This window comes from Lipotes vexillifer, unplaced genomic scaffold, assembly GCF_000442215.2.
Source record: "Lipotes vexillifer unplaced genomic scaffold, Lipotes_vexillifer_v1.1 scaffold302, whole genome shotgun sequence".
Classification (NCBI taxonomy): Eukaryota; Metazoa; Chordata; class Mammalia; order Artiodactyla; family Lipotidae; genus Lipotes; species Lipotes vexillifer.
Window position 1 is genome coordinate 2,092,499 of NW_006798913.1, and position 27,712 is coordinate 2,120,210.

General features: G+C 40.5%; 1 protein-coding gene across 3 annotated transcripts in view; it reads left to right on the top strand.

Moving 5' to 3' along the window:
* The window catches only part of DST (dystonin), a 496,398-nt gene that overhangs the window by 457,358 nt on the left and 11,328 nt on the right, over nucleotides 1-27,712 (top strand). For all 3 annotated transcript variants that reach the window (XM_007471189.1, XM_007471190.1, XM_007471191.1), the window contains 16 exons: nucleotides 130-258; nucleotides 2,864-3,034; nucleotides 3,876-4,031; nucleotides 4,236-4,442; nucleotides 7,509-7,628; nucleotides 10,290-10,459; nucleotides 11,994-12,153; nucleotides 14,522-14,716; nucleotides 15,227-15,355; nucleotides 20,169-20,312; nucleotides 20,975-21,163; nucleotides 22,279-22,405; nucleotides 24,359-24,522; nucleotides 25,525-25,687; nucleotides 27,237-27,391; nucleotides 27,562-27,636. In XM_007471189.1, the coding sequence (XP_007471251.1) occupies nucleotides 130-258; nucleotides 2,864-3,034; nucleotides 3,876-4,031; nucleotides 4,236-4,442; nucleotides 7,509-7,628; nucleotides 10,290-10,459; nucleotides 11,994-12,153; nucleotides 14,522-14,716; nucleotides 15,227-15,355; nucleotides 20,169-20,312; nucleotides 20,975-21,163; nucleotides 22,279-22,405; nucleotides 24,359-24,522; nucleotides 25,525-25,687; nucleotides 27,237-27,391; nucleotides 27,562-27,636 (2,454 nt within the window). The remainder of the gene's footprint in view (nucleotides 1-129; nucleotides 259-2,863; nucleotides 3,035-3,875; nucleotides 4,032-4,235; nucleotides 4,443-7,508; nucleotides 7,629-10,289; nucleotides 10,460-11,993; nucleotides 12,154-14,521; nucleotides 14,717-15,226; nucleotides 15,356-20,168; nucleotides 20,313-20,974; nucleotides 21,164-22,278; nucleotides 22,406-24,358; nucleotides 24,523-25,524; nucleotides 25,688-27,236; nucleotides 27,392-27,561; nucleotides 27,637-27,712) is intronic.

The following is a 27,712-nucleotide window of genomic DNA, read 5'->3' on the forward strand; positions in this document are numbered from 1 at the left end:
GGTCCAGAGGCCCCTGCACTTGTTCAAAATGCATGGAGAGGCTTAGCAGGCTGGGATTGTTTAAGCTTCATTTTTGGCTTCAGAGTGACCATATCTGGGGCCCAAACTTGAATCTCTCTCTCACTCCAGGCTAAAGGGTTCCATGGCGAAATCGAGGATTTGCAACAGTGGCTGAACGACACAGAGCGCCATCTGTTAGCATCCAAGCCTCTGGGAGGTTTACCGGAAACAGCCAGGGAACAGCTTAATGCCCACATGGTAACTATATTATTTCCTACAGCTCTAGCCTCAGATTACGAACCTATTTTGTGTAGGCCCTGGTGATAAACAAACTGTGAGAGAAGGTTTAAGGATATCCAGTTTTGCAGCAGAAATCTCTATATGTAAGTGCTAGAAACACTGTTGATTAAATTTTTAAAGTCAGAACCTATTCTTTATTTTAAAGTTTAGTGTGTCAGTGTATGAAAAGAGGTTTTAGCAGTCTAGGCATTTTTTAGAAGCAGACCTTCCCCCATAAAATGATAAACTTGTATAGATAGTAATATAACATTGGGTAAATTATAAACTGTGGCTCCTTGAGTGGAAAGAAAAATCCCTAAAGGAATCAGAATGGACTTAACAATTACTGCTGTGAGCATGAGATTCCCACCCAGTTTCATGGAAGGCTGGAGAATATGTTCTTGTTCTGTGAAAATGAAGTTACGTATTTGCTCCTTTTAATGGGGATGGGGCCGTATCTTCAACCTCACACCCACCAGGTTTGGATAAGAGGAGGCTTCTGTTTAATTGTCTGACCCGGAGCATCACATCATGCCTGTGGGCTGTTCCCGCCCAGAGTCTGTAGCGCTGTCAACTCTTAAAGATAAGGAGGAAAAATAATGAAACTTGAGGCTCTGGCTTTCTTTCCTAGAAGTATGGGCTGAGAAATTAAATTTAAACTACATTTGACCTATTGACATTTCCTATTCGTGTCCCATCATAATTTAGCTCTAAAAGTTCTAAGAGAAAACAGTCTTTTTCAAATGTTGAATGCTTCTTAGGAAATAAAAGTAGAAGTACTTAGGGATTTGGCAAAAGAAATGGGCCATTGTACGTGAAAGTCTGTACTCTTTAGTCATGCCTAGTGTTGTTGTAAGATCTTACTAATAAAACTGCACTTGTTGGGAATAATTTTGAATTTGATGATTTGGAGAGGAAGTGACCATCTTGTAGGTGGAGTGAAGAAATACAACAGAAGTAACATCTTATTCATTTCACAATTGCCATGAACACTTAAAATGAATCCTATTAATCCTATAGAGAATTTTCTAGAATCTCTATTCCTTCTTTTAGAAAATCATTGTGTATGTGGTTTTCTTGTTGTTAATATGTTGTTTTCTTGGTGCTACAAGGGACCCATTTGTTCACTGAAAAAGTAATTGACTAAATAACTTGGGAGCACTTGTCTTTTCCATAAAATCTGGCTGTCTTCCAGATACCTCCTTACTTTCCTAGAAGTGCTTGCATAGCTATTACAGTCCATTAAGTATAAGTTTAATGAATTCTTGAACAAACATGCATGAGATGGTTCTCTAATAAATATTTTTAAATGGTAATTTAGAAGAATATAAGTAAAAAGTTGGAAAGCAAAGAGCTTATCTTTAGAGTATTTTATTTTAGAAAAATATTACTTATCAGCATATTTGGTTTGGGTAGGATGTTTGCTGATATCATTTGCCAGATTATAGAATTCCGTGATTTAAGAAATTCTAAAGAGCTACTGATACTTGTAATACTGTTTTAGTCATGTTCTTTTGATTTGGTTCTGTTAGACATGAAGGAAACTAGAAAACTTGGAGTATTACTGTTTCCTGAGATTTAGCTGTATTTAGAAGCTTTGCTTTGATTAAAAGCTTTCAGTGGGTGATATAGTAAATATGTTGAGAGAGGGATTTTTTTAAGGTTTAAGAAATTACAAAGTTTTGAGGCAATAAAAATATTCTAGAATTAGTAGTGATGGTTGCACAGCCTTATGAATATACTAAAAACACTGAATTCTAGACTTTAAAATGCTGATTTTTATGGATTGTATCTCAATTTTAAAAATTAAAAAGTTGGAAATGTTAGATAGTATGTAATTTTTCAGTGGGAGCTATGATTTGACTCACGTTGTAATTGAATCAATGCAATAGAACTGGTCTTACTTTTGACGTGAGTATAACTGGTGTTTCATTTATCTTAAATTCTAAATTTGTTTAAGCAGTATTTTTATATTCTCTATAGAAGATACACACTGCATTCTAGTTGAAAGCTTTAAAACTGTTATAACTGAGAAGAATATTCATAGGACCGCAAGTTTGGCTACTGTGATTCCAAAGTCTGTGTCATCAACTTAAATGTCTTACTGTACTGGGTCTTCACCTTCTATCCACGGTGTGTCTTCTGAGCATAGAGTTAAATTATACCAAAAAAACAATATTACAGTTGTTGTATTGTGTTCCGAGGAGAGACTTAGAGAACCCATTTTACAGAGAAGGAAATCGAGGCTCAGGGAAGTTACGTTACTCGCCCAAGGTCACAGAGCTATTGGTTACTGTACATTGAAACCTTTCTTGATGACATTTAACATTACTGCTTCACGTGTGGGGTGGATTGATAACAATAGCACCATTTCTAAGACTTCTTGGTAGGCAGAGTGTGGTTGTAGGTTTAGTTGTTCTTTCAGTATAGTGGAAAGTTTGAATGTGTCAGGGTTATTCTGTGTGCTGGACGGAGTTGAGTATATAATAAGGGGCTTGGGATTGATGACATGGAAAAAGAGCTCTGAGATTTTGTTCTCTTAAAAATGATATGACTTGCGGGGGGGGTGGATATCTCCATTTAGGAAATCTGTGCTGCCTTTGATGTTAAAGAAGAAACATATAAGAGTCTGATGCAGAAAGGCCAGCAGATGCTTGCAAGATGCCCCAAATCTGCAGAGACAAATATTGACCAAGACATAAATAACTTGAAAGAAAAATGGGAATCGGTGGAAACCAAGCTCAATGAAAGGAAAGTATGTGCCTTGATGAATATCATAGAATGAATGTTTTCATTGTTTCATTTCATGGGTCTTACCTTATCTCCGGGTAGAATTGTCAGTGGAACGTCTAATGCTTCATGTTTAAATTTTCTTTGTATACGTTTGGACATTTCATGGGCTCAGCTGAAAATAGTATTCTGTCTTAACGCAGGAGAACACAGTTGAAGGAATCTATTCAGACATAGATAAAGGTATATCATAGGTCAAGTGTTAACTAGGTATAGTTTAAATCTGTGAACCAATGGAATTCTGGGTGGTTAAGTAATTCTAATCACACTTATTAAGCAAAAGGCAGGCTGTATGTACGGCGGGAGTGGGGAGGGAGGGAGACCAAGAAAGTGAGATGATTGTACATATAATAAGCACTTACATAACAAAAATCCATGAGGCGGAATTAAAAATCTTGCTATTTGATGCTATAAAAATGATAGGCTAGGAATACTAGATTATATGCCCTTGCTGACAGAGCATAATGTATATATATTTCATAGTATTTTGACCTCCAAAATGAATTGTATACATGTCAGATTTTCTTTTTCTAGATTCTATTTAGTAATTCTGTGGTTAATTGTCCCCAAACCACAGTTTTAGTGTATATTAAAATTGTTTTAGCTGCAGTGAGATGCTTCTCACTAAACTTGAAGGGGCTTGGTTAGCCAGTAATCAAAAACTGTTTGGGGGATATAGACTATGCATAAATAAAGTATGGATGGGAAGGAAATCTGCCAGAGAGTGGTTAAACTTGCTGGGGCAGGGAAGGGGGGAGGCGGGAAACCTTGAATACCATGAAATACTAAATAATCTGTCTTTGCAGGTTAAACTGGAAGAGGCCCTCACCTTGGCAATGGAATTCCACAGTTCCCTCCAGGACTTCATCAACTGGCTCACCCAGGCAGAGCAGACCCTAAACGTGGCTTCCAGGCCAAGCCTTATCTTGGACACTGTCTTGTTTCAAATTGATGAACACAAGGTAAGCTGCATCCCGGCCGGACAGCACTCCCTTCTCAGACCTTTGTAGACATCAGGCTGTTTTAATGGCAAAAGCATAAATTTGGTAGTTTGAACACTTTCTTTTGTCCTTTGAAACCAGCTTATGATCCCAGAAGTATTTTCAAGATAGATCCATTTTTCCTTTGTTTCTGATTGTACCCACCTCCCTTTTTTTGGGGGAAAGGTCTTTGCCAATGAAGTAAATTCTCACCGGGAGCAGATCATAGAGCTGGACAAAACTGGAACCCACCTGAAGTATTTCAGTCAGAAACAAGATGTCGTTCTCATTAAGAATCTGCTTATCAGTGTACAGAGCCGCTGGGAGAAAGTGGTCCAGCGCTTAGTAGAAAGAGGAAGATCTTTGGACGATGCAAGGAAGAGGGCCAAGCAGGTAAACCTTTATAAGGATCCTCTGAACTTGGCAATGAATCAGGTCTATGTTATGTTATTAAATACACGTTATGTTATTAAAGTGCTTTTATGGCGGGCTGTGCTTTGTGTAACAATCATGGCGTGAAGCCAAGGTGTTTACTTCCTAAAAAGGCCATGGCCTCAGTTTGGACGATGACGTCACTTTCTGACCAGGCAGCAACTCCAGGCCCTGGGGACCAGCCTTGGAAAGACTGATGATATCTTGATATCACAGATGGACCGTTATCATTGGGACCCAAAAAAGGGCTCCACAGTTTTGTTGTTGGGTTGGTTGGTTTTCCTTGGCCTTTCAACCTCCACTCTCATACTTAGAGTGAGGCATTCTGCTGTTTTATGTTGCTACTTGTGTTTAGTTCCAAAACCAGACTTTCTCATGTGTAGCTCCCAGACAGCTTTATGAAGGCATACTCTGGGTCTGAGCTGGTTGTTTCTCTTCACCTCTCCAAATCCGTACACTTGTTGGCAGGGCTTCCTTTCTTTTCTAATATTTGGATACAGCTTCATCCCACCTTTAAATTAACTGTTTGAATCTTGGGGGGCTGCTTTTTTTAATCTAGAGAATCTCACATGGAACTTTCCTTCCTTCCTTCCTTCATCTGTTACTCATATTCTGTTCTAGACTAAACACAGAGAAGTGCAGTTATGTATCTCTGTACTCCAGGGAAGAGGAAGATGCACCCACCTTGCTTGGCATATATCTTTGATTTTTACTAGGAACTTCGTGTAATAAGATTGAGGGTGAATTTTATAATGACTCTTTCTGCCCCATTCCATTGCATTTGTCCGGCATCGGTGTTGGGCGCGGTCATTTGGGGAGCTAGGCTCGGCTGGGCGATGCAGAGGATGACCGGGGAGTCGAGTGTTTCAGCATTTAAAGCTGTCCAGCATAAAATGTTCAAAGGCTGGCGAAATGACACATTGCACTGTGATTGGATTACAGGCCACGTGTCTCTTTTTGAGGGGGAGGTATGGTATGTCCCATGTAATAAATGAGTCTCTAGAATAGAATCGGTCTCGGATGTTTTTTTAAGACAGTCCTCATGCCAAGCCTGACGTTTTTCTCGCCGTGTGTGCAGCCCCGTCGTCTGTAGTGGAGGCATTTTGAGTTATAAACATCTGATTTACTCAAGTCTCATGGATGCCAGTAGCCAGTCGGCCACCCTCTTCCTCCTTTCTCTGTCGAGTCACTTTTATTTTCTCAGTCTGTTGAATTGAATTGATAAGAATTCTCCACTGTTCTCGGTGCAAAAGGATGGCATTTCTTCTATTTGTACGGCTTCTAAATAGTTTTGAGAGCAGGACCAGCCTCAGAACCTGTGCGTTTGTACCATTGTACTTACCATCCAGTTGTTATAGGCTGTACTGTCTGTAGAATGACAAGCTGACAGGGACTTCCCTGGTGGTCCAGGGGTCAGGACTCTGTGCTTCCACTGCAGGGGGCACGGGTTCGATCCCTGGTCAGGGAACTAATATCCTGCATGCCAAAAAAAAGACAAGCTGGCATCACTAGCTGTTTATTTATTTATTTGTTCTAATACCTTAGGTTTTGGCTCAGATCTTGGCTGTAGTTCTCTGACTTGGGCAATTTATGTGCCTATTCTGGCCTCCCTGTTTTCATGTCTAAGTTGATTAGATTTGTGGGAGGGACGTGTAGGGAGAGCAGGTCTCTAACAAGACAGTCTCCAGTGGACCTTTGCAGCTTTGTGATTCTGTGCTCTCACTGTGCTTAGTATCAAATGTCTTTTTGTTATTTCACTGTTAATGTTCTTTGATATAAAACAGTTTTTATTTTGATTACTTAGGTTTTTGTCATGTATCTGTTCCCTTTAATTCCTTGGAAGAAATAATTTATAACTAATTTTCCAGTTTGGTATCCAAAAATAGTACCTACTATTTCTTTATGATAAGCAGAAAAGAGACCACAGCTGAAATCAAGTATATATAGCACCAGAATAGTTGAAGGTTTTAGACGCGAAAGAGAATTCTATTTTGTTAGAACTCGAGTATTGTGGGTGCTCTTAAGTATAAAACCAGTATGTGAGGCTCAGGCATTGATGTGAGGATCTGTATAGCAGCAAGAAAGATGTTGAACTGTCTTTGCATTAAATAGGAACGTAATGCCCTCTTCTTGTTAAAGTGAATTTACAAACTTTATCCTTTCCCTTCTCCCTTTTTGTACCTCTTTCTTAGCATAAGAATTAAACACCACCTTAGAAGTAAATCCAGATCTGTCAAGAGACAACAATGGAAGCTTACATTATTATTTTTTTTAGTTTTATTGACGTATAGTTGATTTACAATGTTGTGTTTAATTTCTGCTGTACAGCAAAGTGATTCAGTTATACATCTATCTGTTCTTTTTCATGTTTTTTTCCATTATGGTTTATCCCAGGATATTGAATATAGGTCCCTGTGCTATATAGTAGGACCTTGTTGTTTATCCATCCTGTATATACTAGTTCGCATCTGTTAATCCCAAACTCCCACTCCATCCCTCCCCCACGCTCCCTCCCCCTTGGCAACCACAAGTCTGTTCTCTATGTCTGTGAGTCTGTTTCTGTTTTGTAGATAAGTTCATTTGTGTTGTATTTTAGATTCCAATCAGAACAGCAGACAGAAAGTCAAATGAAAAAAAAATGAAAAGCAATGTAAGAGACCTATGGGATAATATAAAGCATGCCAGTCTACGCTTACATTATTTATTAAACAAAAGAAAGGGTGGGACGTTCTGCCTGATGCCCCCTAACTGCTTCTAGGCTCACTTCTATTTTTGTTAAAGCTGACATGTTTGAATGAGTTATAACAAAGTGACCACGGGGCATGACCACAAAAGCTGAGCGTCAACAAGACATTTTGTAATCTACTGATGAAAATATTCTTTCATGTTCTTCTTCAGGGAGAATTTTGAATGTATAATTGTTAGCATTTTCATTAATATCAATTTCTGTTTAGAAATGTACTAGATTTCAAATCTAGTGAGTATGCCTGAAAGTTTTCTGGACAAAGATGTGAATTTCTTTTACAGTTCCATGAAGCTTGGAGTAAGCTTATGGAGTGGCTGGAAGAGTCAGAGAAGTCTTTGGATTCTGAACTGGAAATTGCCAACGACCCAGACAAAATCAAAGCACAACTGGCACAGCATAAGGTGGGTCTGCAGTTAAGAAAAGCACATTGTGTCATTGTATATCTCAGGGTCACTTTTAAATTCCTACCGGATTGTGTATTTATTCACCACTGGAGAAAAAGGCTGTCCAACGTGGACCTATATTAAATTTTAAACCAATTGCCCTTTACATTGGTCAAGTGATCATTCCATTATGATTCCGGGGTTAATTGTTAAAATAAAACTCACTGAATTAAAACTGGAAGTCTTCCACAGTCTAAAACGCATAAAGGACTTCTAGAGGCCGAACATTGGCACTTTGGTTTATCACAACAGCCTTGTCTTGTAATTTCTTTCATAGACCAAATGCCATGCAGAACATAATTGTGTACTAAAAGGAACGTAGATTTTGCCATATATATTCCTACATACAGTGCATTGGGGAAAATTGGTTGCCGCTTCCTAAATTGGTATTACTGTGTATGTGTGTGAAATTCCACCCCTCCCCTCAAAGACACATAGTCACTGGCTTCCTTGTGTAGACAAGAAGATATGGAAACACTGTGTTTTATATTTTCTGCCTTTTATATTCCTACCACATGCCATTCCAAGAACATCCCTCCCCGCATCCTCCCCAACTCTCTTGAATTTGGGTCTTTCTGTTATTCTGTTTGTAAAGTGATCATCGGCCCTTGGGGTGAGGATGTGGGTAAAAGGAGACCGTCCCTGCAAACCATTTTACAATCTTAGGCATCTACATATAAATCATTGCTTGAAACATGATAGCTTTTAAAATGCTGGAGAAGATTGAATGATATAAGTTTTATCATCATCAGAAAATTCTAGCCCTCATGTTCATCCAGGCTGGTTGCTTCCGTCAGTGGGCCTGACCAGCTGCAGGGGTCAGGATCCTAGGATGATGGGGGAACATGCTGAGGTCCTTTCTTTTGGCTGCATGAGGGCTTACGAGTGGCTTGTCCTGATGGCCCCTCTGCTTGGGAGCTGCCGCATCTAGCACTGGCAGCCCAGAGACGGTGATCGGCACCCTTTCCCGTCCCCTCCTTCTCAAAATAGAATGCCTTATTTGAACTTGAACATAGACGTTGTGTTACGTAGTCTGATGAAAGCATACTGCATATTTAAAGTAGAGAATCCTGGAAATAAGAATGTGTGAAGAACCCTATTAGATTTCTTTTTCCTAGTGAGACCTGTCGCCAATCACCATTTCTCTGAGATAACAGGGTACGTTAAGCCTATCTTAAAAGAAGTCTTTTCTGTTCATCGTTTGGATACTTTTTGTCTTTAAAAAGTTTGACTCTATCCTGTATTCAGCTGTAACATTTGTTTTGTATAAGAAAATCTGTGTCAATACCATGATTCTAAAGCTAGCGTTCTGTTTCGAAAAACATGAAAAAAATAATAATTACAGAAAACAGACTGCAGAAGTAGTGACATATTGTGATGGGATTTATTGCCAAAAAATTCCCAGATGTAGTTGCCTCCTATTATAAAAGATACATATAGTGTGGTATTAGTGAAACACTTCAAGTGTGTAACATTTTTAAGGCAATACAGTTTATTAAGTAATTGTAACCTCGAGGTTATTTTGGGTTACATTTGCATAGCATTTTACTGCCTGGGGTGATTCTGATGTGCTCCCAGGATTGAGAATCTCCATGTTTGTGTTTCCTTGATATTTTATGAGCTTTTAAGCTGCCCATGAAGTTGACCTTTTTTCTTCTCATCACTGAGATTATGTATTCAGTAGCAGTTGTCTTACTCTTTCTAATAAATGTTTACAAACACCCTCAAAATGCAAGATGATACTAAGGGTCCTACAGAGATAATACCCCTGCTCTATGAAAGCTTATAATTGAGTTATATAGAAAGATTAGAATTCATCCCTCCCCCACATGCATATATACACACACAAACATGAAGGGTTCACTAACACTGTAAAAGCTGAAAAATACAGGTGTCATATTAGCCATGTAGCTGTTTGGTAGTGGAAAGTCATCTATAGACATTCGGAGACTTGGGTAGGGCGTTGTGGATGTGAGGAGGGACGTGGCCTCCCCAGGTATGCCTAGAATGAGTGGGTCCAAACACAGAACCAGAGCTATGTTTCTCTTCCCCTTATCCTGGCTCACAGATAAAATACATGTAACATTACAGTGAGAATCCAAAATGTGTGACAGAAAATCTTTTTGACAATAAAAGACAACTGTAGTAAATTTATACATTACTGGGTCATCCTGTGTCCAGACTGGACCCATACTTACTCATAGAGTATTAGCTACATTTTCCTCTCTGGGCTCGTGGGTCTCTCAGTAGTTTATTAGCAATTCCACTTTACCATAACTATTTATACTGTTTGTAGTTTATGTCTACAAGAGATTCAGGATTTGTTTTGCTTTGAAATTGGTGGGTTTTTTTTTTGATACTACTAGGTGCTCTTAATAATAATAGGTGCTTGATAACAGTAGGTGCCTGGCTTCTGCAAAAAGTTAATCCTTCCATTTGAAAGTTTAAAGGTTCTTCTCTACCCTGGTGTGTTCCCTGTTGGGTACGCACTACACCATGTGACTTGATGATGGCTGATGTCTCCATTTATTTAAGAGGGATGCCTTTTTCACTGTCTCTTACCTATTTGTGTATTAATCCCAAGTAGAAATGCATGCTGCTCTCTTGTTGGATGTACAGGAGTTTCAGAAATCCCTCGGAGCCAAGCATTCTGTCTACGACACCACCAACAGAACTGGGCGTTCTCTGAAGGAGAAGACCTCCCTGGCTGACGACAACCTGAAGCTGGACGACATGCTGAGTGAGCTCAGAGACAAGTGGGACACGATCTGTGGGAAGTCGGTGGAGAGGTGAGATGCGCCTGACAGCCGCTCACTCACCTTGCTGGACCTCTGGCAGCTGTCACGGTCCTGGCGCTCTGCAGGCAGGGTTTGGAACCTTGATACACACCTCCTTTGCCTGGAGAATGTCTGCTCATCCTCGATGCCCCGCACACACAGTGCCTCCCCTGAGAGGCTTTGCTGTTCAGTATTATTTACGTTTAAGTGCTCGGTTCATTCAAAAACGACATCCTTCTCCAAGCCTCCCCGCATCTCGCATGCAACTACAGTGACTGCCTTCGGACTGGTCCCCAGGTCTGCCATGGTCCTCCTCAGTCCCGTTTCCACATCACCAGTAGGCCTGTCTTCTTAAAGTATAAGTGGGATCTTGTCACCCCCCCTTCCCCCGCAACCCCGCTTCATACCCTTTAGGGACTAACTCTTGGGTGTGGATTAGGATACAGGCCCCGTCACTGTGGCGAGCAGGGTCCTACCAGCCTGACCCCACCCACCCCTTCCCAGTCTCCCTCCTCCTCACTACACTTCAACCATGAAGACCCAAAATGTTAAAAAAATGTTAAAGTAGCTAAGAAAGTTAAAATAGTAGTTGAAGAGTTCACATATGTTATACATGTTTCCAAATTTTTCATTGGTCCTTAGTCTCATTACTTTTGTCAGTATCCAAATTGAATAGAATATCATATTCCATTCTAGGGAACTTCATAATAAGTTTTTAGTGTTAGTTTTTGTTGTTGTTGTTGTTGTTGTTTTGCGGTACGTGGGCCTCTCACTGTTGTGGCCTCTCCCATTGCGGAGCACAGGCTCCGGACGCGCAGGCTCGGCGGCCATGGCTCACGGGCCCAGCCGCTCCACGGCATGTGGGATCTTCCCGGACCGGGGCACGAACCTGTGTCCCCTGCATCGGCAGGCGGACTCTCAACCACTGCGCCACCAGAGAAGCCCTAGTGTTAGTTTTTCAGAATCAATAAAATCTTCTCTCAGAAGGTTACATACTTTTTACAGTGTCCTATAAATGATTTCACGACAATTCATATGGCATTCTTGAAAAGACAGAAAGTCACAGTGATGAACAGATCCATGAGTGGCAGGTGTCCGCCGTGGAGGCAGACTGTGACCAGGAAGAGCCAGCCTGAGGGAGATCTGGGGTTGACAGACTCTTCTGGGTCTTGACTGTGGTGATGTTACATGAACATATACATGTTTTAAAATCCACAGAACTGTACACCCCAAAGGTCAAACTTACTGCATGATACTTTAAAACACAATTTAATTGAAAAGGCATATTTTTATGAAGAAACGAAAGGGCCCGTGAGGTGGTGATGAGGGGATTTTCCTGGAACAGGTGCCATGGATTTAAGCAATGAAAAGAAAATTGGAGAGAAGTTTGTTATTTTCTAAGGAAAGCAGAGAAACAGCAGTGAGTCCCAATATACTGCTTTTCCTCTTGAGGTCTGCTTAGCCTTTGTGGATGTTTTTTAGATGTTTGGATATAGAGGGCAGCTTTTTTGTTGCTCAGATTGATTTTTTCCATTTTTTCCCCTAGACAAAACAAATTGGAGGAAGCCCTCTTATTTTCTGGGCAATTCACAGACGCCCTGCAGGCCCTCATTGACTGGCTGTACAGGGTTGAGCCCCAGCTGGCTGAGGACCAGCCTGTCCATGGAGACATCGATCTAGTGATGAATCTGATCGATAATCACAAGGTATTGTTATCTGGGACATTTTATTTTATCTTGCTTGATTATTCTGAATGTAGAGGGAACTGTAACCATTTAATTTAGCTTTGTAAAAATCTGCAGAGAATACTGAAATATGTGACATTTGAGGAGAACAAGGAAGCCAACTTTAAAAGTGATGCAGGAAAATTACTTCAGTATCAGTGAAATACTTTGGTTTTAAATTTCCCTATCCGAAACCTTGCTAGAACTTGAAAAGTGATTTCATTGTCTGGCACTTTAAAACGTGTTTCAAGAATGTTTTAGTATCTTTTGTTATTCATTTAAGTAATTATGTGATATAATTTAAAATCGTTCATTCGGTGACCTGGAACTAGGTCATTGCTGAAATGCTAGATGTGTGACATGATCTGTGGGGGTCATGATCAGCTGCTTCTCTTTTTCTCAAAAACAGTTTTAACCTTGCCCCTTGACCTGTAGCAGTTTAAGAGACAACAGCGTATGACATTAGGGATTCAGTTATTACTTCAAGAAAATTGGTTTCCTTGCCATCTCCTGATATGTATGTCAATCTGTTGTACAAATCAAAGGTGGTATTTGAGACACCCCAGAGATATACTGAGTGTAAGGTCCTAAATTATGATCAAATACTGTTACAACTTAAAGAACCTTGAAAATAGCATGAGGCCCGGTACTAATGTAGGATGGTTGGCTTTATATATACAATTTTCTTACAGCACTACACTTGAATTCATGTCATATTCCTCTCTATAATTTTTCAGTTCAGAAAACTTATTTCATTTTAAAATGTTCTCTTTATACCTCCCTGCTTATGCTATTTTGATCTTACCTGTTCTTTTTAAAATAATCGGTCCTTTTGCATATTTATTTCCCCTTTTCTCGTTCCATTATCTCATTATACCCATAGAAGAGAGTTTGTTATGTTTGAACATTAACAGAAAATAAGAGAATAGATGAAGAACATTGATCTGGCCTACAAACATTTTAAAAACTTTAAATTATGTTGCTTTGCCTATATTGAAACAAATGTTTTGTGCATGATTAATACAAACTTTTCCATCCCCTGGCACTCCTTCAATGACTGATGAATAATGTAATGTTACTTTGTACATAAATGCCATTTTTAGAAGCTCACTGTCTAAATATTTACTCCCCTAGGCACTTGGCTGGTTTTTTATATACTAAAGGTCAACAAGAATGAATTAGTCATTCAGCATTAGTAATACAATTGGAAGCCCCAATAAGAAGTTTAAGTATACAAAGTACATTGGAAAGCCTACTCAGAACCGTGGGACTAGTCCTGTCACAAAAGGGAGAGTTAGACGCTGTACCTTGTATCTGTGTGTTTGTGCATGTGTGTTTGTTCGTGTGTGTTGTGTGTACGTGTGTTTATCTCTGCGGGCACACCTCATTTAACACTATCAGAATGAAATCAGCAAAGAACTCATCACACTGTTTCTGGATTATTTTCAACAGTCTCACTTTTATGAATGATCTGAGTATCAGAATAGAAACTCATGGATAGAGTCAGAAGGATAAAATGTGCTTGGTAATATTCATTTGTGATGATTTCTTAGAAAAATAAGCTGATTTTAGTTTATATATGAAGTTGGTTATTTGAAAGATCTGGTTGCAGACAGACTCTTGGGTCAGAAATGGATTTAGTCCGGGACCAAAAGAAGCCACTTTAACCCTTGGCACATCAGAGTTCATCAAAATTGGGCAGGAGAGAAAAATAAAAAGCTTTTCCTCCAAGGTGACAGATTAAGGAGTCAAGCCTCTAAAATTTGACGTTATGGGTTAGTGCCCAGGATCCTGTGAAAGCTACAACAAAGGATTGTTAGAGGGAAAAAAAGAGGATGTGCCAGCCCTGCTGTTGTCTCCAAGGGCTGCTTAGTTACCAGTCAGTCTCTTAGATGTGTTTGCTGATGGAGAGCAGTGTGGTGGCCAGCGCACACTGGGCGCACACAGTAATGATTCCAGAGGGGCGCACACAGTAATGATTCCAGAGGGATTGGGACACCCTCACAAAGTATCACAGAAAAGAAGTTGTGATGCATTTTTGCATGGGATTGAAATAAAGAAGGGTGACCACCATTCTTTAAGTCCAACATGTCATTTAAAATATAACATTCACTCAGGAAAACATTACAAAGTTGAGGAGCAAATTGATACAAGCCTAGACTTGACGGTGCCCTCACAGGAGCGGTGTGTCTTGTCTTATTTTCTGCAGATTCTGCGGAAAACGTGGGTCATTAAACTGTAGGTCTTGGAGAGCCATACATGATGTTATGTGCACATACATATTTCATATAGTATGTCTTACTGTTGGGGCTTTGTAATTTCAAATTAATTTTTTAAAATTTCGTCTTAGGTCTTCCAGAAGGAGCTGGGGAAGAGGACCAGCAGCGTGCAGGCCCTGAAGCGCTCGGCCCGGGAGCTCATAGAGGGCAGCCAGGATGACTCCTCCTGGGTCAGGGTCCAGATGCAGGAGCTGAGCACACGCTGGGAGACGGTGTGTGCACTCTCCATATCCAAGCAGACCCGCCTAGAAGCAGCTCTGCGCCAGGTAAAGCCCTGGGGTTACAGCTGCTGGGTGTGCTGACAAAGGTCCTGCACCCCCAACAGGAACTGCTGTTCTGAAGGACCACAGGGCTCCCATGTCTCAGCCAGGATAGTCATGGGGAGGAAGTCCTTAGAGCATCATTGCGTGGGTCCGCTCCCCGCCCAGCTCCTCCCCAAAGAATTTAAATGACTCAACAGAGGGAGGCTTTCTAATCTTCCCGTAAAAGTGCTGTTTGAGTCTTTTTTTCAGCTAGAATGTATAATGGGCTGCCATTCATCTCACATCAGATTGTTAAAATGGTGAATTATTCTTCATATAGGCCTTTTTGACGGATTAGATGTTTTCTTACATTTGTAAAATGCAGCACCACCATGTATCTTTATCTTTTTAATGGGAATAATGGATATAATGAATCAGTTTAAATTTAAGACTTTTTTTTCCATTGAGAGGAAGACTTGACTCTACTAACAAGCATGTTTGGGAATCTTTTTTGGGGCGCATGTGAACCGTTAGGCAGAGGAGTTTCACTCGGTGGTCCACGCCCTCCTGGAGTGGCTGGCGGAAGCAGAGCAGACCCTTCGTTTCCATGGCGTTCTCCCAGATGATGAGGATGCTCTTCGGACTCTCATTGATCAGCATAAAGTGAGTTACATAAATGCTCAGTAAAAATAAGTGAGAAAGCCAAACAAAGTAGAGAAAATGGACTAATGATTGCAAATACCAATTGCATGAATATCTTCCTTCCTGAGAAGTAGTGAACGATCTGGTATGTTTGAGAATTTATCTGTATCCTCCTTCCTTACATAGGTGTGTCCCCGTGCAACTACGCACATGTGTGTGTGGCTATTTTTTTTTTTTAATGTCGTCTTTATAGAAGGTGGTTCTTTTAAAACTAGTCACTCTGAAGGAACCCTCCTAAACTGTTGGTGGGAATGTAAGTTGGTGCAGCCACTGTGGAGAACAGTATGGAGGTTCCACAGAAAACTAAAAATAGAGCTGCCATATGATCCAGCAATCCCACTCCTGAGCATATATCCAGACAAAACTATAATATACTTCAATTAAAAAAATAAAATAAAATAAAACTAGTCACTCTGTTTTCCTATCTCCAGGAAGCACATTTTTCTAGGGAACTCTTTGGCTCCTGAGCAAAACTGGTCAATTTTGTTGCACTCAGATGTGCATTTCAAAGATGAAACTTCCTTACTGAGCAGTATGACATTTATCAAATTATAGCCATTAGAATTGTCAATGCATGATTTTTACCTTTGTAAGCAAGACAAGCAAGTCGTTTAATAACTGGTCTTCAAATTTTATTTTTTAACCTCTGCCAATTCTGTTTTTAATCAAGAGCTGCTTTAAATTCTTTTGAGAAGTAACCCATTTATAAATTATAAATAAAAAATGGATTATGTAAGTAGATATACTATTAAATAATTAACCAGGGCTTCCCTGGTGGCGCAGTGGTTGAGGGTCCGCCTGCCGATGCAGGGGACACGGGTTCGTGCCCTGGTCCGGGAAGATCCCACGTGCCGCAGAGCGGCTGGGCCCGTGAGCCATGGCCACTGAGCCTGCGCGTCCGGAGCCTGTGCTCTGCAATGGGAGAGGCCACAACAGTGAGAGGCCCGCGTACCGACAAGTATTACTGTTAATTCAGGCCCACAGTCTCTGTAGCTCAGCCAAGCTATGCAACTTCCATTAAAAACTACCGCCAAAAAAAAAAAAAAAAACTTAACCAAGTAAAAATCTGGCCATTGAATTTTCAGGTCAAAATTTTTCCTGTGACGATGCATAGGACTAGCAAAACCCTTAAGAGAGTGGTCCAGAGAGTTCTTAACAGATAATTTTTTTAGCCTTTGGCTCTAAAAGTCAGGAGTTAGCAATGCTAATACTCAGTGTAGTATTTTTTCCACCTGGGGTGTAGTGTTCTGAAAATTAAGTATCTTGAGGGTTTTTTTCTATTCTTTTTTTTTTTTTGAAGTATAGTTGATTTACAATGTTGTGTTAATTTCTGCTGCACAGCAAAGTGATTCAGTTATACACATATATACATTTTTTAAAAATATTCTTTTCCATTATGGTTTATCATAGGATATTGAATATAGCTCTCTATGCATTACAGTAGGACCTTGTTGCTTATCCATTCTATATATAAAAGCTTACATCTGCTAACCCCAGCCTCCCACTCCATCCCTCACCCAATGCACTCCCCCTTGGCAACCACAGGTCTGTTCTCTATTTCCATGAGTCTGTTTCTGTTTTGTAGATCACTTATATCACATGATATAAGTGATATCATGTGGTACTTGTCTTTCTCTTTATGACTTACTTCACTTAGTGTGATAATCTCTAGTTGTATCATGTTGCTGCATGTGGCATTATTTCATACTTTTTATGGCTGAGTGGTATTCCATTCTGTATAGGTACCACCTCTTCTTTATCCATTCATCTGTCGATGGACACTTAGGTTGTTTCCATGTCTTGGCTATTGTGAACACTCCTGCTATGAACATAGGGGTGCATGTATCTTTTTGAATTATAGTTTTGTCTGGATACATGCCCAGAAGTGGGATTGTTGGATCATGTGGTAGCTCTATTTTTAGTTTTCTGAGGAACCTCCACACTATTCTCCATAGTGGCTGCACCAATTTACATTCCTACCAACAGTGTAGGAGGGTTCCCTTTTCTCTACACCCTCTCCAGCATTTGTAGACTTTTTAATCATGGCCACTCTAACCAGTGTGAGATGGTATCTCGTAGTTTTGATTTACATTTCTCATAATTAGTGATGTTGAGCATCTTTTCATGTGCCTGTTGACTTCAGTGTATTTAGTATTGATGTCAGCATTTCCTATAAACGGTAAAGGATCTTTTTAGTACCACTGAATAACCTGATGTTGCAAGGTCAAGTTGGAAATACATAATTAATTCCATTGTAGCATGGATGACATCATCTTTGGTGACTTCTTATATTAATTACGATGCTCTCTCAATGATGGGCTGCTTATGCTATAGCAATGAAATATTGCCTTGTTAATAAAAGGGATGCGAGCTTGTATAACATCATCTGGAGGAATGAAATGCTGCATACACTTTTTCAAGTTGAAGCTGGCCTGTAAGAGCAGGAAAATTACATCACATTTACTGTACATTTTTGATTCAGTTAAATATTTTGAAAATCTAGTTTATGTTACCATAGGCTGACCATCAGCTGCTTTGGGTTCCACTGACATACTAGGGTTTGGGTGTCAAGAGTGTTCCCTGAAGCCCAGGGTGCATATATGCCCTACAGAACCAAGGCTACCTGTGGTATCACCATGCTCACAGCAGGGCCAGGAAACCCCCAGAAACATCAGGAGGCAGGCATCCCGGGAAGGGGTAGTGGTTTCAAGAACAGATTATCTTTAAACATTTTAAATTAGCATACAATTGCATGCAATTTTATAAAGTGCTTCTCTGTAATAGTATTTTGCAGTGATATTGTTCGTTCTGTTTCATTTCTTTTGCTTCCCTTCACACATTCTCACCAATAGAAGAAAAACAGAATATTTAATTTCTTAGACTAGAGCCCTCTCAATATAATCCAGCTTCTAAAATTGGCAAATTTTCCCATGTGAGCACAAACCACTGAGGCAACACTCAGACTGCCCTGGAGGAGCCCAGGGTGCTGTCAGGAGTTGGTACCCAGTCCACAGTGTTTCCAGTGGGAGCTGGGCGCCCAGTGTGGGAGTGATTAAAAGTACATGATTGGATCAGCTCTCCTCTGGAAAAGCACAGCTGTTCTTAACCTTCTGGTTTTCTCTTCCTAGTAAAGTTTGTTTCCTTTCACTTAAAAGGGGTCTGTTTTGGGGGAAATTAAAATATTTTTAAAGTAGGTCATGATATTTAAAAAGTAGGTCATCAAAGTCTGTGAGTCTGTTTCTGTTTTGTAAATAATTTCATTTGCTTATGGTTACCAAAGGGGAAAGGTGGGGAGAGGGATAAGTTAGGAGTTTGGGAGTAACATATACACAGTACTATATATAATATAGGTAACCAACAAGGACCTACTGTATATAGCACAGGGAACTCTGCTCTACTCAGTGTTCTGTAATAACCTATATGGGAAAAGAACCTAATCTGAAAAAGAATGGGTATATGTATATGTATAACTGAGTCACTTGGCTGTACACCTGAAACTAACACAACATTGTAAATCAACTATACTCCAATATGAAATAAAAATTAAATTAAAATAAATAAATAAAAATAAAAAGTATGTCATGTTAGCAGAGTAATTGAACCTGGACTCCCCAACAGTAAAGATGTGGAAATAAAGGTTAAAAAGCATTTATTCACTCACACAGGTACAAAATTGAATAAGACACAGTCTTTTGATCTTGTGGACCTTAACAATCTAGTAGCTGTGCATATAAACAAAATGCCAGGGTAGGAGGCATATGACAGCTGCTTCAGAGGTTTAGAAACAAAAGGTCACTAGATGTGAACACCTATACTTTCTGACCCCCTGGTTACACGGCATGGGTAACACAAGTGCCATCCATCCCCTGGCACCTTTGTCAGGTGTGGAAGGAATCCCTCTTAGTGTGGGGTCCAGGTGGATTGGAGGGGTCAGTGGTTGTTTGAAATTCAGTGCAGGGTTTGGGAAGCATGTGCCCCACAAGGATGTGCCCAAATGCCTCACATTTTGGGGGGCAAAAGTCCTCATTTTTTTAGCCCCGCTTTCAGAGTTCTGTGATCCATGAATCTATGGGTACAGTTCTGATGGTAGAAAGTAAAGTATGTGAGACATTTATAAAAAGGTTGATTTGACAGCCTTCCAAAGCCTGTTGAGGTGTATTCATCCTTCCAGGGCTGAGAGTGGCTCTTTTTACTGCCCTTTAAGGGACATTTTTCCCAGAGGCTGGCCACTGTCAGGCCCACTTGCTCCAGACTCACTCGACTCCTTCCCCACTGGACGCTGGGCCTTCTCTCCCACAACCCAGGCCTTTCTAGTTCCCTGCCAGTCTGCTGTCTTCCTTGGCACTTTTTGGATACACATTCCTATCATCCCTGACACGGTTAATGCTACTTTGAATACTAACCTCCTCGTCGTATTTGCTAGAACATTGTTTTTTTTGCAATCCATATTGTTTCTATCGCTGGCTTAGTATCTGTCCCAATTCTTGCCTCTACGAATATAATTATAATATATTCAAATTTAGGAGAGTGTCTTTTTTTGTTTAATGTATTTTATAAAGCATGAGATAGTATCCTGTACTTGGATCTTGAGATAGTGTGAGCAGGTACTTTATCTGATTACTGTCCCTTCTCCTCCCTTAATTCCTCACTCGGTGGATGATTTCCAGCTGTGAATAAACCGATGTAAGTTCTCGCTTATTGGTTTAGCTCTGACAGTCCAGTGGACGTTGCTGGCCTTCTAGTTTCAGCCCGTGCGTCTTTGTTTATGCTGTAGGAATTCATGAAGAGACTGGAAGAAAAGCGCGCTGCCCTCAACAAAGCCACCAGCATGGGAGACTCCATCCTGGCCATCTGCCACCCAGACTCCATCACCACCGTCAAGCACTGGATTACCATCATCCGGGCCAGATTCGAGGAGGTCCGTGCATCTCAGTCCATCTTTAGAGCAGCTGGAGCTTTGAGAGTCAGGGGAGGGGGCGTGGAAACTTGGGCAATTAATGACGCATTTATGGCTGTGGGAACCTAAGGGCTTATGTTCTTCACAAGACCATTCTTCTGTGTGTTACCTGTCTCTGCCACCCACTTTTCTTTAAAAAGTTACAAGCATTCTGCAGCTATGTCCCTGAAACTATTTGGTTCACTGTAGGACTTTCTGTCCACTTCCAGATCACGTCTGTTGAATAGGTTTTTCAGAGCCGTCTATGCTTGTGGAATGAATTGCACACACAAGTGAATTCATTCGGTATTTAAGATCTTAGGTATTTTTATTTCCACTCTGTGCTACACAGAGTGAGCATATGTGATTCTTCAGGGAATGCATGTTTGAACTTAAATTAGCAGGCAAAGGGAAGCCTGGGTGATTGACGTACATCTAAACTTCTGACGGTGACAGCCATCACAAAGGGCTCCTGGGTCCTCCACAGGCTGGGTCTTGGTACCACTGATGGGATCTCAAAAGACCAGAGAGTTATGGGTCTGGCCTGGGATGATCCTAATTTACATTTAAATGTGGTGTATGTTACATCAGTTACATTATTCACTGAGATGGAAGAAATTCAAAGCAGTTGTTTTCTCCATCAGGTACTGGCCTGGGCAAAGCAGCACCAGCAGAGACTAGCCAGTGCCCTGGCAGGACTCATCGCCAAGCAGGAGTTGCTGGAAGCCCTGCTGGCCTGGTTGCAGTGGGCTGAAACCACCCTGAGCGACAGGGATAAAGAGGTCATCCCGCAGGAGATTGAAGAGGTGAAAGCCCTCATTGCAGAACACCAGGTAAATAGATGTCATCCTAACCTGCCTTCTCAGACACTGTCTTTGCTTCACACTGTACTTCTCAGAGACTGCTCTGTGCTTTTTACCTTCACTTCCTCAGACACACTCAACTCCTCCACCGGGTTTCTGATGCCACTGCTGCCCTGGAGCTTCTCTCTGGAGAGTCACTTAGTTTTGCTGGTGTCTCCTGCCCTGTATGACCTCCCCATGCTCCTCCCTTTCAGCCCCATCCATGGAGCTGTGCTCGCATCTCAGCTGGGCTCCCCCCGTCCCTGTGCTGTGTGGCTGCGTCCCACTATTGCTGTTGTATTTTGATAAAAGTGTAAGATATCGATGCCTGTGATGGCCCTGAAGTGTCTCTGTCAACCGAGGTATTAAAGTGATCAGTGTTCTCCAGTGTGACAGACATTCCAGAAATGTGTTTCTTCACTTCTCACTTTTTTCTGCCTTCTCCTTTGCCCATCACTTTTCACCAGTCTCTGCTCTTGCCACAGATTCCAGATACAGGGACACCTGGTCAACCATGATAAAAAGTCCAAGGAGATGAGATAAATGGCAACATAGTCAAACCTTTTAAATGTAAACTTGAACCTGAATGACTTTGACCCTCCTTGGTAGAGCAGATTTATTGATAGGGATATTTTAAATGTTTCCAAATTTATGTGGACGCTTTATGTCACTGTATATCAAAGCCATCTTAAGTATTTCAGATATGTAGGTGAGATGTGTCACAGGAAAGCCCTAGAGACACCCCAGCTAACTCGTTCCTTTGTAGACAAATGCTCACTTTAAGATTCTTCAGGGAGAGCTTGGAAGCTTGGTCCTGGCTGGTGCATAGACAGGTTGTGTTCCTCATACAGCTGTTCCTGCTTTGGTCTTCAAATAAAACAGATTGCTTTTGTAACACTGTAGTTACTTATCACCTATTAACATTTTGTAGTCTGTAAATGCTGTGTTATGATGGTTAGATTTTTTTTTTACCCTAGATAAAACATGTTTTATTCTTTTTTCAGAAATCATAGTATGGTCCTTTTATCTTCTCGTTTTTAGTTCATTTCTAAAGATGGTTTTCTCTGATATACTTGTATCTAGTTGACACCATTTCTTTCTTTCAGACCTTCATGGAGGAAATGACCAGAAAACAACCTGACGTGGACAAAGTCACCAAGACCTACAAGAGGAGAGTGGCGGACCCCTCCTTACATTCCCACATTCCAGTCTTGGATAAGGGGCGAGCAGGAAGTAAGCAGTGGCTAGTTTCTTTAACATGAGGATGGTTAAGCAAGGAAGTTAGTTTCCTTTTATTTTGAGTTATGGTTTGACATTTTGGAGCCATAGGTGATTCTACATGAGCTCTCAATCATAAAAGGTTTTCGTTCTTTCTTTTTTTTTTTTAATTAATTTATTTATCTTTGGCTGTGTTGGGTGTTCGTTGCTGCGTGCGGGCTTTCTCTAGTTGTGGTGAACGGAGGCTACTCTTCGTTGCGGTGTGCGGGCTTCTCATTGTGGTGGCCTCTCTTGTTGTGGAGCACGGGCTCTAGGCGTATGGGCTTCAGTAGTTGTGGCACGTGGGCTCAGTAGTTGTGGCGCATGGGCTTAGTTGTTCCACAGCATGTGGGATCTTCCTGGACCAGGGCTCGAACCCGTGTCCTCTGCATTGGCAGGCGGATTCTTAACCACTGTGCCACCAGGGAAGTCCCATAAAAGGTTTTCTTGAAAGAATATGTGGGCTAAGTATTATAGCAACTTATAAATCCAGGTCTCTATATGTAACTTTATTTGCTCAAAGTGTATCTTTCAGATTAGCCAGAAGAAATCAGGAATAACTTTCAACAAGAACAGAAGTCATCACCCGCTTTGAATTGACTCATCCTGCTTCTGTTATATAAATAACCTTAAAGTGGAATGGAACAGGAATGACCATGACCTGGATAAAATTCATGACCTAACTGTTCACTAGTGACCAGCAATCTGATAGATTTTCCTCATGTTCATTTGACTTGAGGCTCTATTTACTGACTTCTCAGGCTGTCTTGACCCAGCAAAGTGACATTAAATACAATAATAGCTAGCTCAGATAAGATTTAGAAGCAGCACAATTTATACCAGGCAGTTTGTATATTTCTGAATGGTGCCTTACTAAAGAAAAGTGGTTTTGGATCTGTCATAGTCGTGTCTTGCACAAGGAGGTAGGGTAACAAAGTTGTTAGGAACTCTGGACACAGACTGCCTGGCTGTCCCCACCCCTCAGCATCTGGGAAACGCAACCTTGGACACGTTACTTGAACCCCTTCTGAGCCTCAATTTCCTCATCTGTGGAAGGGGAGAATTATAACCTCATTAGACTATGGTGAGGACTTAATGAGCTTGTGTATGAAGTGCTTAGCATACTTCCTGGAATACTGTTAAATGCTCAATAAAAATATTAGCTATTGATATTTTTATGTAGCTCCGTGGGAGTTAGGAATTCTGGGCAAATCTCAGTGTGGATGCTAACTTCCTATGAAAGCTTAGGCCAGTGATTTATTTTTCTAGGTCACATTGAACGATTTAGTTAGATGAGGAAACTGCAGTGAGATAATTGCTCTGTGAAGTTATAGAAACTTGTGAATAATGGAAAGAGGGAGGAAACTTTAGGAAGGCAGTATATTAGGATATGAGACGATGCACAGGAAACACACAGTCTCGTGGAAAATGGACCTGGAAGAACGCTGGGACCGTAATCACACATTTCCGTACTTGATTGGGAATTTGTCGGGTATCTTGGTCTTACTCTGGTGAGCCGCCCAGTGCCTCCTGCCCTCCTCTCAGCTGGGTTTGCCCAAACTGATTCACATGCACTGCAGTGCCCTGGCAGTAGCAGAGAGGAGGACCGCAGGATGCTTCTTTGTCATTGAAGTGGTGCGGATTTTAGGCTGGAAAATGTTTGAAGCATAAATGTATTGAGAGAACTTTCCAGTATTTCAGGGCTCCCATCAAGAATATTTCTCTGCTGTCTCTGAACGGTGTGTGACCCTCATTAAGTAAAACACATTTGACCCTGATATCGTGCATCACCTAAATTAGGGTGTTTCTGCACATCATAGCTAGTAATGAAGTTGATTCAGTCTGAACAAGGGACAGTAAAGGTCAAGCCTTAATGTATTTCAAAACCCCGGAGACTTTGCCATCCTAACTCAAGTTATGTTTGAACAGGAAAACGCTTCCCAGCATCAAGCTTCTATCCCTCTGGATCACAGACACAAATCGAAACCAAGAATCCCAGGGTCAACTTACTGGTGAGCAAGTGGCAGCAAGTCTGGCTGCTCGCCTTGGAAAGGAGGAGGAAGCTTAATGACGCCCTGGACAGACTGGAGGAGGTGAGAAAACTCTTATATTGGGTACCATATTGTCATCTGCCCTCATTCACCCGATCACATTGCCAAGATCTTGATTTTTTTCAACGTTTCTGACAATAGATAAGAAAACTCTTGATGTCTGAGTGCTTATTTTACTTCTAAAATTAAAGCCACAGGTATGAATGTTTTTATGGGGTGGGGGGGAATCCCTGATATATGGGCCTTGGATTTAGGGAATCAAAGTCAAAAACAGGTATGTTGTAACATAATCAGGAGCTGACTCCTTCGGAAAAGATCTGGCTTGACATATGTTTGCTGACAGCATCATCTGGCAACTGTAATCATTTATAATGCAGATCATTTATTCATATATACTCTGTGATATGAGATGTAGGGTGTCAGATTCTAGAATTGGTAAATTTTTAGAAGGTGAGGAGTTAGGAGTGGCTGGTGGCAGAGACATGAGGGGTAATAAGATAGGTAAAATCGGTCTTGTTCAGCTGGGCTGCTCCCTGGGGTACAGAGCTCCTGTCACCTTGGGCCACACCACCTTTGTGAGTTTGGCATTATCAGAAATTTTCAGTGTGACTTTTTGAGGAGTTTTGTTTCCTCTATTCATAAAGAAAAAACAGTGACAGTAACAGAATAAACTTTAGAGAAAAAATGTTCAAGTCCCCTTTGCAAGATGATACCTTTCCTGGAGGGAATGATCTGTGTGTTATCTAGAGGATCATTAAAAACGTTATTCATATTGTATAAGATAATAATTTTTATTATCTAGAGGATCGTTAAAAATAACATTATTCATATTGTATAAGATAATTTTGGTTATCTAGAGGATCATTAAAAACGTTATTCATATTGTATAAGATACAATTTTGGTTATCTAGTGGATCATTATAAACATTATATTATATAATTTTTGTCATCTAGAGGATCATTCGAAATAACGTTATTCATATTGTGTAAGATATAATTTGAGCCCAGCAGTAACTCAGGCAAAATGCCTTTTGCCCTTTTCAGCTAAGGGAATTTGCCAACTTTGATTTCGATGTCTGGCGCAAAAAGTACATGCGATGGATGAATCACAAGAAATCTCGAGTGATGGACTTCTTCAGGAGGATCGATAAAGACCAGGATGGGAAAATAACCCGACAAGAATTTATTGACGGGATTCTTTCCTCAAGTAAGTCCCAAGAGAGGTGGCCATAACAGATGTAATTTTTAAAGAAAATAAGCACAGTTTAAAATTGTGGAGCCAGTAAACCTGTGTTACTAATAAAACTTCACCTTTAAACTTGGCTGTGAAGTCATTGCCCTCAAAAAACAAAAAAAAACTGTCCTTAGTTAAAATTTATGACTTTGAAGTCAGGCACACTTACTAATTGTGTCACCACAGATAAACTCCTTTTCTCCACTGGAGCTGTGTCCCTATTTAGTGTAATCAGGTTAATAATACTTAATTCTTAGATTGTGTTGCCTGGAATAAAATGGGAAATCAGTAAATGCAAGTCAGTCTCTCTCTTTTTCATTTTAGTTCAAATTCTGATCTAATATTGTCATTAGTAGGAAATTAGAAGGCTATAAAAATTCTTAAGGTATGTGCCCCCCTTCTTGTTTGATAGATTTTTTTTTTTTTTTTTTTGCGGTACGCGGGCGGGCCTCTCACTGTTGTGGCCTCTCCCATTGCGGAGCACAGGCTCTGCACGCGCAGGCTCAGCGGCCATGGCTCACGGGCCTAGCCACTCTGCGGTGTGTGGGATCTTCCTGGACCGGGGCACGAACCCGTGTCCCCTGCATCAGCAGGCAGACTCTCAACCACTGCGCCACCAGGGAAGCCCTGATAGATTATTTTGATCACATGTATGTGATTTCTCTGGCAGATGTTACTAGAAGCACTCTTAAAGTAAATTTCATGTAAATTATTCCTTAAGTAAAGTGGTACTTGAACCATATGAAATTTGCTAATATGAAACAGTTTTTAGCCCAGAAAAACAGCCATTTCATAAGATTCATCCTAATAGTAGTTAAAGGTAAATTTAGGCCATATATGTAGTGGTTGTGCTTGTGTGATGTAAATCAGGTTTTTATTTTTGTTTTTTTTAAGGATTGTAATATACATGATCATCCTAATCATTTAACTGGCCACACTACAATTAAAATGTGTGATCGAGAATGTCTTACGGCAGAATTAACAAGTTAATGCTATTTACTTTTTCTTTAAGACGTAAATCTTTTTGTAAAATGTTATTGTAAGTAGCAGCTCTTACCAACTTTCATTGCGACCAGAGTATGACATATACTGAGAATATCTTAATTATCACTCATATGTGGAATCTAAACCAAAAGTGAAACTCACAGAGATAGTAGAAAAATAATTGCCAGGGGCTGGGAAGTGGAGGAAATAGGGAGAGGCTGGTACAAGGGTACAGATTTTCAGCAATAAAATGAATAAGGTCTGATTTTCTAATGTACAACATGGTGACTGTGGTTGATAATACCATATTATATAATTGGAATTAGCTGAGAGAGTAAAATTCATTCTCACCCCCAAAAAACCAAAGAGTAAAAGATAAATATGTGAGGTGATGGATGTGTTAATTAACTAGATGGGGGGAATCCCTCCACAATGTGTACGTGTATCAAATTATGATGATTACAGTTTAAATATCTTACAGTTGTATTTGTCAGTTATTCCTCAATAGCACTACTTACCATTGTTTTGAAAATGTTAGAGTTCCCTACCAGTCGTCTGGAGATGAGTGCAGTTGCAGACATCTTTGACAGAGACGGTGATGGATACATCGACTACTATGAATTTGTAGCCGCCCTTCACCCAAATAAAGATGCATACAAACCTATCACTGATGCTGACAAAATTGAAGATGAGGTACTCATTACCTTTCCACCGGGTGGAACAAGCGCTGTGTGTTCTGCCCAGATACCGTGTACAATTTATGCAGTTGTTTTATTTCCATGTTTAGTTGTTGCGTACAGGTTTTAAGGATGCCACGATGTAATATTAATGTGAAAGTGACTGTTTTATCATTGCTCTGGCAGGTGACGAGGCAGGTAGCTAAGTGCAAATGTGCGAAACGATTCCAAGTTGAACAGATTGGAGATAACAAATACAGGGTAAGTTTTCAAAATAGCTGTGTAGTTCTTTCAAAGGATAAAAATTTAAAACTTTGTCTGCATTGTTTCCCAGGAA